Raw genomic sequence first — 10596 nt, 5'->3', positions numbered from 1 at the left:
AGGCATAGAAATTTATTATCAAATTAAAGCTTTAAACATATTTTAATCGATCAATATCTATCTAAATACAATGGGAAAAATAAAATATATTTTTTTATTTCAAAGAGCAAGTGACAAATTAGAAAAAACGGCTAAAATTGGGGTTATACTCTTTATTTATTGTTCCAAGCAGTTTTTTGAAACAAATTAATCGATTTAATGTTGTTTAATAAACTTTCTTCGAACCCTCGTGTCTCTTTTGTCAATTAATTATAGTTTTAATGTTTTTTTTTTCAATCTAAAAAACATCGATTTTTACGAAAAATTAAAATGCATTTTATTCGTTTATTTTTGAATAATTGCATCAAGCGAGGAGGACCTAATTTAAATATTTTTCTTAATTTTTAGGTGTACTTTACATAATATTTGGTATTGATATAAAATATTTGCCGTCCAACTGCTGCATCTAGTGGCAAGAACTGGCGTCATATCGAAAAATCTCATCTTATCAGAATTGTTGTTAAAATAGTAGGTAGGAAAAATAAGAATTGAATTGGTTCTACCTTCTAATTTCCGTAAACAGCGCATAGGTACCATAAATCTGCCTAGACAGTGTTCTGCAATTCATTTCTTTTATTTTTATTCAAAAAGTCCATAACACAATTAAATTATATTTTTATCTTTGGAGTTGAATGTGTTATTATAATGATCATCATCATCTTGCATTGGCACCAAGCGACCCACTTACATAGTGCCAGCATAGTATAGCTAGCATGTTCAGATTAGCATTTGACTATAAAATCAATTTTCAAAATAATACAGCTGTATTTAAAAAAAAAAAATATTTCATTTTAAAAATTAAATTAGTGAATTTAACATTAAATAAAGCTACAGTTATTAAGAAGACGATGATTGATTAAAAGTAAAACAATATTTATATTATTTTTTGTTACGCATTGTTATAATGAAGTTCTAATCTTTGTTACAGTTTTTACGTGGATATTATAAAAAAAAATTGATAGGAAAATTTTAGATGGCAATATAATATATAATTAATGCAGGTATTATAATTATGTAGTTATTTAGAAATTAATATAATTAAAATGAAATATTTTAAAATCTTTCTGCGGCATTCGAGAGAACTTATTATATACTACATTTGAATGATAGAAATTACTATAAAATATAATGTAATAAATAATAAGTAGCATATTTTATGTTTTTTAAATTGTAAGTTTAGTTTAAAATTTAAAAAAACAATAAACTTAAGTAAATAATAAGTAAAATGTAATAAATTGCATCTTTCGTATTCATAAAATATTTTTTTATTGACAAATAATAATGTATGTAATTAATATTATGAGGACCCAAATAAATGAATGCATTAAATATTTTCTCGTGGAATATCGTTTGCCATATCGGCAACAATATAGGAGAATGCAGTCCAAAACGCAGCATCAAGGTCAAGTGCATCAGGATCAATAACGTTCATAGTGTCAGCTTCTGAGTGGTGATACCAGAAATATTTTCCATTGTCGTTCAAAAGTCCACCTCCGGGAATTCCCTTTCTAGTCCAGAAGCCAATGTCTGGTTCAGGATTTCCTATTTCCAGCTGAGTTGCGTTAATAGCAGAGAACAACTTCAGTATTTCTCTCATCATACATTCTCCTTGTTTGCTTCCTATATATGTTAACCCAAGAGGTGCAAATGTTCCACCGTCTGATTCCATGACGAAATTCAAATTGTAATCATCTTCTTTGTGAACTTTGGTATAAGCCTCTGATCCAATAAGTCCTAGTTCTTCAGCAGTCCAAAAGATAGCACGCAATGTTCTCTTTGGCCGGAGACCCAGTTCTTTTAGGACAACCGGTGCCATGTATGATATAAAAAGGCCTCCACCGTCATCCATGGCTCCATCACCTACATCCCAACTATCAATGTGACCAGAAACAACGACAATTTTGTCGGTCATTGAAGAACCTTTTAAATCTGCGATAGTGTTCCTTGAAATTTTCTTCTCGATCGTCGCTGACATTACTAGTTTGATTTCGATTTTTTGACCTCTCTGTTGAATTCGCAAAAGCATATCGGCATCCTCAACAGTTATGGCAGCGACTGGTATTTGGGTGACGTTAGCAGAATATGACTGCATCCCAGTGTGCGGTGTCCGTAAAGAAAACGGAGTTATGGATTTCACAAGAGCTGCAACGGCTCCAAGCTTAGACGCTTCAGAAGCTCCTTTACTCCTGTATTTTACGGTTTCTCCATAGCTTTTGAATGTTTGCGCATAGACAACTATTTTCCCTTGAACTTTGCTGGGTAACAGAAGTTTAAGATCGTCAAATGACTGGACTACAATCACTTCTGCTGTTATTCCTCCGGGAGGAGTTGGCACGCTATATCCAAGTCCGAGAAGAGGAAGATTTTGCGCTCTTGGTTTGAGCATGGTTGCCGTTTCTTTACCTCTGACCCAGTGAGGAACCTGAAAGAAAAATTGACAGTTATTTATTATTATCATCTCCCGTCTAAGTGATAAGTATATTCTTAGTTTTTGGGCTATTAAGTAGATACCTACTTAAAAGTTCTTTAAAAGAAACAGTGGCCAACAGTCCCATTAAAAAGACTAATCATACAGACAGAAATTATTTGGGCGATATTTTTTTTCGAAATGGACAATAAAAAGTTACATGACTAAATGAAGTTCAATGATTTCAAATTATTTTATAAATAACTGTATCAATTGGAAAATAATTTTATTTATTAGAATGTTAACTTGATTTATCGCTTATTTCATTGATATTCAAAATTTAAAAAAATAATAATGTCAATTTTATATTGTACCTACTGTTACCAAATACCCTAATGCCTAAATTCCCCATCAAAAATACTCCAATCGATAGAGTTTGGAATATAATCATATTTATTGTAACTGTAAACGAGTAGAAGCTAGACCAAGATGCACGCACAGCTTAACAAAGAAACACAAAGTTACCGTTATCTGGTTCTGGGCGGACTGAGGGTCAAGAAGTGGGTACGGTCAGTCTAGCTATGGGAAATGAGTCACTTAATGAGGACTCCGACCGAATAGGTTAATTACGGATAGTGATTTGTTCGGACAGATTAGGTCAATTGTGTCTTTTGTAGCTGTAATAAAATGTATAGTACTAGCGCGTACGAATTACGGAATCTCGTCGCCACCCCAAACGTTTCTTCCAATACTGCGCGCGCACTCTCGCGAATCTCGTTCGCCCCGAACGACATAATCCGTTCGCCGGGCAGCGTATCCTTCGCACCCACGTTTCTTCCTATACTGCGCGCGCACTCTCGCGAATCTCGTTCGCCCCGAACGACATATTCCGTTCGCCGGGCAGCGTATCCTTCGCACCCACGTTTCTTCCTATACTGCGCGCGCACTCTCGCGAATCTCGTTCGCCCCGAACGACATAATCCGTTCGCCGGGCAGCGTATCCTTCGCACCCACGTTTCTTCCTATACTGCGCGCGCACTCTCGCGAATCTCGTTCGCCCCGAACGACATATTCCGTTCGCCGGGCAGCGTATCCTTCGCACCCACGTTTCTTCCTATACTGCGCGCGCACTCTCGCGAATCTCGTTCGCCCCGAACGACATATTCCGTTCGCCGGGCAGCGTATCCTTCGCACCCACGTTTCTTCCTATACTGCGCGTGCACTCTCGCGAATCTCGTTCGCCTCGAACGACAAAAGCGCCAGGTGACACGGGACCGATTTGTTCGCTGGCTAAAGATTAGTTTTAAAAGATTCGTTCGTTCGAGAACGACGCATGTCTAGGTCAGTCGGCTACCTACCCTTGTAGAACCCTTACGTCGCCTCTAAATACGATTCGCTACCTTTTTCGCGCCAAAGCTTACGATTACAAATGTTATTAATAATTAATTGTTTCCTGTCAAGCGAAATATACTTACGTAATGTCCCTGAATCAGTGTTTTCAATAAGTGTAAAAGTATAAATCAACACCCTCCGCAAACCCTTACCTATCACTACATAATTAAGTTGTTCAGCGATTTAAAATATTAATTTCAAATACCTAAAGTAAATGTGACATTATTGAATAATATATTAATAAAGCTGGTCACTCAAAATCATAACGTCGTGTTGATTGGTTTTTTAATCTGAAGAACTGTACAGAAAATATCAATTAATCATGTCAATTATTTAAAAAAAAAAAAAAAATATTTGAGTAATTTCCACCCTACTTATAGTTATAAAAAAGACGAGCACAGAATCAGTACTTAGTTAGAAGAGATCTGTCTTGAAAGACTTAAGACAACCCAGAAAGAACATACTATGTACTTATGGAATTCAAAAGGATATTCGGCATAGGTACGTGTTAATATAATATGTGATTGGGTCTTGAAAGAGCAGGTAACCAATAATGATTTGTCAAGGAAAATCATCTTCAGTAATGAGGCACATTTTAATCTCAGTCACAAGTAATTCAAGAGAGTCCGTTATATGCTGCGAAAGTTACTGTTTCATGTGATTTTTGGGCCTAAGAGCATACATAAGTGAAACGGCAAATAATTTTCAACAATAGGTGGGACGAAATTTCTTACTTGTCGACAATCAGAGAGCGGTAGTCTAGGTGTGAGCACGTCAATTTGTTTTGTGCTGGCGTCGGAGGAATATCGTGTAAAGATGAGTAAAAAACTTACTCATGTACTCGAAAAAGAAAAAATGTCAATGAATATATTATTATTATTACTAATATAACAATAAACATAACATTAAATGGACGCAAGTTGAATTTTTATGACAAAATATGATTTTTTTCGGCACGCGTTATTTGCATAATCCGCGCGTCACATAGTCACGATCTTTTTAGACCATGCCTCAGCTGAAGTATAATAGCCTTAAGGTGAAGTCAGGCTGTGCTTCTTCGAAAACGACGGAAGAGCATCCGTTTCGGTCTATAACGTCCGCTATAGGCAAATGATACCTAACTGACTTTTATGGCTGGAATTGGAAGATTTCGATTCGGAAAATATGTGGTTCCAACAGGATGGGCCCACATGTCATATAGCTCGTGAAACAATGTCTTTATTGCGTGCAAAAAATAAATTCATACCAGAACTTGGTTTACCCTTAATATGGGTACTTATTATAATAATACCTCAACATCTTCGGTATGTACATCCAGCCCGCTGTCTTTTGTCATCGCAACCATGTAGTCGATTGAGTCTTCCAGTATTTGAGAACCACTGAGGCGGCTTCCGAACTTGTCCACAAAGTCTGCCAAGCTAAAAAAAACCAATAAAAATATTCAATTTTATTACGCTAAAATATGCAATCACATATGTAATAGGTGTACATTCAATTGTATTGATAATATTTCAAATATGTATTTAAAAAGTACTATTTAATGTATATTATATTCTGCTTCTAATTGAAGTTTCTTTAATTTGGTCTTATTATTATACCTACGTAACTTAATTTGGCTTTCTAACATAAAAAGGTTCCTCATATCTTTATAATTAATTGGACATAGTAATGCAGAAAGTAGCCAGTCCACAAAAAATAAAAAAAGAGATATGATATAGATCAGATGCGAGAAGTTTTTCTCTACATTTTACTGAAAATAGCCAAGCCGCAAAAAAAATATTCTTGAAATAAAATACTATTTACAATTTGACATTTCACATACATTTTTAATAATCATGTTGTTACTAAAGTGCCATTATCTCAGCTCGATATTATTGTGGACTGGCTACATTCTGCACAACTACGTTCAATTATGCTTGGGTAAAAATAAGTAACAATATTCTAGTGATAGGTATTTATTAAAAGCTTTTGCTTTAGTTATTATTTTAACACTGAGTATTTTTTATCAATTGTTTGATAAATAATTACCAACAAGCCGTAACGACTAATAATTCTGATACATATACGTATGGAACAAAAAAATTAACGGTGATATTGCCATTTGAATTATGTGTATATTTTGTAAATTTTGTAATAATAATGTAAAATGTCTTGAATCTGTAACCGCCCTTCATTTAATTTAAAATAAAATAAGAACTTGCAAGACCTTGTCCAGATGGCGCGTGTTTCACCGCGCTTTACGGGCAAGTAACAAAAAAATATGTGTTGCGCCCATATACTGCGATTTATTTGTCAGTGGGTGACGTAATACATTTTTTTTTTGATTGGCATAAAAACCAGCACAACTCTGTCGTGACACACGGCTTCTGAGATTTAATATATCGTGATATACTAGCAAGATATTTAGTGCAGGATCCCATAGACGTTTCGTATACATAGTATGCGGAACGCATTCTGACAATTGGAATGGGTTCTAGGGGTCACAACGATATAATATAATGTCGATGTTGCCAGGCGATATTAGTGGTCATTTTTTTTTATTGAGGTTTTAATTTTTTTTTTCTTATAACTCATCAAAAATTGTTCTGAGTTCTTCAATAAAACCAAGACCGAATCAGGGATTGATTGAAAATGCAATAATTGTACCATGCCGTCGGCATGGTCGTAGAATGGTTCGTCCCATTTGAAAAAATAAAAATAGCGAGTAGTGCAATGTGTTCAAAATTATCGATTCGTAGGATTTTCCTTGGCTTAAATTATTTTATTTAGTTACATTTTTGTATAGAATTACACAGATTGGCTTCTTTACTATATCTATGCTTATGACATTAGTTTTAGTATTATGGTTAATCCAGAAACAGTGTATAAGAAAAAAATTAAAACCTCAATAAAAAAAATACCACTAATATCGCCTGGCAACATTGACATTATATATCTTTGTGATCCCTAGAACCTATTCCAATTGTCAGAATGCGTTCCGCATATTAAGTACACGAAAAGTCTATGGGATCCTGCACTAATTATAATATTCTTGGCGTTGTACAAATTAGGTGACGTAATTTATTTTGAAATGGCCATATAACTGTCGTTTCGAGTTCGAAGTGGTCGCAATTCATTTCGGAATGGCCTTAAAGACGTCGCGTTGTCGAGAGTTTGGAGAGTGCGCGACAGATAACACGCGCCGAGTACATGTAGACGGCTCAATGATGTAGGTACCTGGAATGCCCGCGAGTTTTTAGGCGCAAGTAAAATCGCGCCATCTGGACAGAGCCTAATCTTAAATGTACTTAATATTTTTATCGTTTTTTGTTGTTAATATAGTCGACAAATTTTTGTAATGTTTGTGTATATAATCTTTGACCCTTGTTATAATTATATTATGTTTAATCTGAATATAATTATGTAGAAGTACCTATCTACTTTGTTGCTACCGATATGTATTATTTTAAAAAAAGACAGTTATAATTTTCATTATCAATTAAAAAAATAAAAGTGTGTTCAAATATATAAATTCCAAATAGAATTATTAACTTTGTATTGCATTTATATATTTGTAGGGAATAATAGTCAACTTCGACGTTATACTATAGCAGGGTTGGCGAACCTTTTTATGTACGCGTGCCAAAATTTCCCAAATATTATTTTTCAACTGTCTGACGTGCCGAGCAGTTTTTCATGAGGAAAAAATAGTTTTTAAAAATCCTATTAAAGCATGATGGTGTTCTAGATACCACTCTTAGAACCTAGTACACGTATTATAGCTTTATCATTTTTTTCAATTACACCGTACATTTCGGTCCACCAATAATAATTTTGAAACTGTCTGCCAAAATTACTACCTGCTACTACTAGCTTCAACAAGTTTTTGTTTCTTATTTAGTGCAGTCATTTTTAGTGGGTAGAAATGATTTTTTTGTTAATGTATTAATTAGTTTGGTTCTTATCGCACAAATTGACGCGAGAATTGCTCCGATAAGATGATGCATTATCTCGCTACAGTGGTCTCAAGCATCAAAATTAGAGGTTCGCGGTGCGGTATCCTCCGCTGCCTGATGAGGTTAGTGTGATAATATTATATGTGACGCATGAAGTCTAAGGACCGACCTATGCAATTATATATTTACATTAAACGTAATGCTTATTCTTGCCTGCTATTTTTTATACAATGCGATCTGTCATTTATTATTATTAAAGGAATTTTTTTCTTATCAAACGCGTGCTATAGGTTTGCCACCCCTGTACTATAGCATTGTATTTGTGTAAAGATGGCATGTATTTTGATTTCTTCATTTATTCAGAGTTCCTTGTTTGCAGTAAATGTTTTAAAAGAAACCTTCTTAACTGATTCTAGTAACGTAAAATAAAATCAGTACCTATTATTGTCAAACATTGGCTTTTTTGCATCACGGAGGATCTTTTCAAGAATAATATTGAAAATAAAACATTCAAGCAAATCGCCTTGTTCAAGACCACTCATATTTTAGTCAATAAAGATGGTGAAGGTCTATCTCAGACATGCATATGTGACTTAATTCTTGACATACCTAATTATTAGTCATACTATCTGTTCATAATATTAGAATTTTATAACTTATAACTACCAAAATTGAAGCATTGTTATCAATTAATTAGCGCCAGTGATTTTACTTGTGAGTAGTTGATAGCATTTTGTCCATTAAACAGTGCTTAATTTTATTATTATAATATATTTATTTTAATTCAAGCAATCGCATTGAACAAATTGCAAAACATTGAAAACAAAAAACGGCAGTTTTCATTCACGTAAAATGTTGGTGAGTCAAAAGATGTCCTATTTTCTCTTTTAGGTGTAAATTCTTAAAAAAAATCTATTATGATATGTTATTTTTAATTAGTATAAGTACATACAAAATTTTTGATTAGTGTGATTAGAAGAATGATTTACCTATACGAGAAATACTATTTTGTTTGTCACAGCAGTGTTGTTTGTATTTCCATAGTAATCGATTAAACAAAAACATTGAAATCAAGGAGATTCAAAAAAAAAAAATAGTTAAAATTAAACCTGTCTAGATATTATTATTAATTATTCGCTTTACAATGCGGGGTGGATCTTGACCGCCTCACGGAGAGGTTTCGTAATATTATTTTTTACGAGAAATTGAGTAAAAAAGTTCAAAAGATAGTATTGTTAATACCTTGTTAAATATTAACGGAATTTGAAACGTCAAATCATACGTATTGTTTTTAGGATATTTCAGAGTGATTAGTACTGCAATGGTTGATTGATTGTTAACATAATAATATTGACTAGAATGTGATGGCTGTAGATTGAAGTCCCGCTCGGTATAATTATTGTTTTCTAAAAGGTATGTTTCTGAGATATTTAAAATTATAGATATGTATTATGTTATATTAATGAATATTGACATGATTAAGTGATAGGGTCACTAATTCGATCAAGAAAAAAAATATTATGAAGCCAACCCGAATATACCTAATAGGGTTAGTAAAAACAAAAAAAATTGCTGCGTAATTATTGTGAGTATATCTAAAGATGTGTCATATTATATTATAATATTCGAAGGGTATATAATTTTTCTCACTTCTTCCATGTTTTTCCTTTTTGGGTTCCTTTAGTAAAGTGTTCAATTATTCTGTTCGTCACGTTGGCATAACTGGCGATGTCATCGATGACATCCTGCGTTAAATGACATCCTTCCGCTTCGACTGTAATAATATTATTATTGATCGGTTGTGCACGAGAGAGTGGACAGCTTAAATTTATTGTCACAATCACAGCGCATAACACTGCTGCAGGATTCACAATTAAAAACATTTTATAAACGTCAAAAACACTATTATTTAGATAACAATATTAAGTATAACTTTTGTTAGTGAAACGCACTCTCCGCGTTATAGTTGGACTGACTTATTATCGATAAAGAGAACACTTAAAATGTAAAAAAAATATGACAACTGTATTACTTATTAATAAAACGGGCAAAGTAATATTTTAGCGGACAGCACATTTACTACTATTTTAATAAGTACACAGTTATAATAATTTCAATTAGGTATAATTTAATAGTGAATTGCTAAATAACTTATTGATATTAAATTAAAATATACTTAAATATTTACGTTAATAAATTGCTAATATTAGTATATAGAGGTTAGACAAAAATTACATTTCGTTTTGCAATTATTTATTAAAAGTAAGAAAAATATTTTTAAGCGACTCCGCTAATAAATTTACAATACATTGTTTCTCAACCTTTTTACACGTGCAGACCGGTGGAAAATGGACAAATATTTCGTGGACCGCTAACACAAAATAAAAATTACTATTATTAAATAGGTACATTAAACAGTAAATAAATTATTAGTAATTGAACTTTTTGAGAAAGCAATATTCAGTTTTAAAACAAATATTGCGAAATTTGCTGCTGCATCTTTGCCAGAATAGTTGGTAACCATGGTTTCAGTATTGTTTCTGGGGGACAACTTGCAGCATTGATATTCATTTGGTTAATCTGTTTTCATGTTTTACTGGCATAGCCGAAAGAGTCGTTATATATTTTTCATAATTTTTCCTAAGAAAAAATGTCTCATGGAATTTGGGATGCTGAAGGTGACAATATTATAAGTCAGGCATGGGGAATGTTTGGTTGTTGGAAGGTCAGTTAGCTATTACATAATATTATGGCAGTATTCATGAAACTTAAATTAGATTCAAAATTTACATTATTTTGTCAAAATGTGACTATTAGGTATGT

The 10596-nt window shown here is 33.1% G+C and overlaps 1 protein-coding gene across 1 annotated transcript; it reads right to left on the bottom strand.

Moving 5' to 3' along the window:
• Positions 1–1204: 1204 nt before the first annotated feature.
• On the bottom strand, positions 1205–9760 carry LOC147064123 (carboxypeptidase Q-like). The gene is made up of 3 exons (XM_085958651.1): positions 9424–9760; positions 5130–5256; positions 1205–2461 (listed from the first exon to the last, which is right to left on the bottom strand). The coding sequence occupies exons 1-3, from the start codon at positions 9654–9656 to the stop codon at positions 1364–1366; spliced, it is 1458 nt and encodes a 485-aa protein (XP_085814777.1). The 5' UTR covers positions 9657–9760; the 3' UTR covers positions 1205–1363.
• Between the last annotated feature and the right edge of the window lie 836 nt (positions 9761–10596).

This window comes from Rhyacophila brunnea, unplaced genomic scaffold (assembly GCF_057557595.1).
Source record: "Rhyacophila brunnea isolate RB1 unplaced genomic scaffold, BYU_Rbru_1.0 scaffold_8, whole genome shotgun sequence".
In the NCBI taxonomy this organism is placed as follows: domain Eukaryota; kingdom Metazoa; phylum Arthropoda; class Insecta; order Trichoptera; family Rhyacophilidae; genus Rhyacophila; species Rhyacophila brunnea.
Note: the sequence above shows the minus strand (reverse complement) of the source record. Positions and strands in the feature narration are given on the sequence as shown.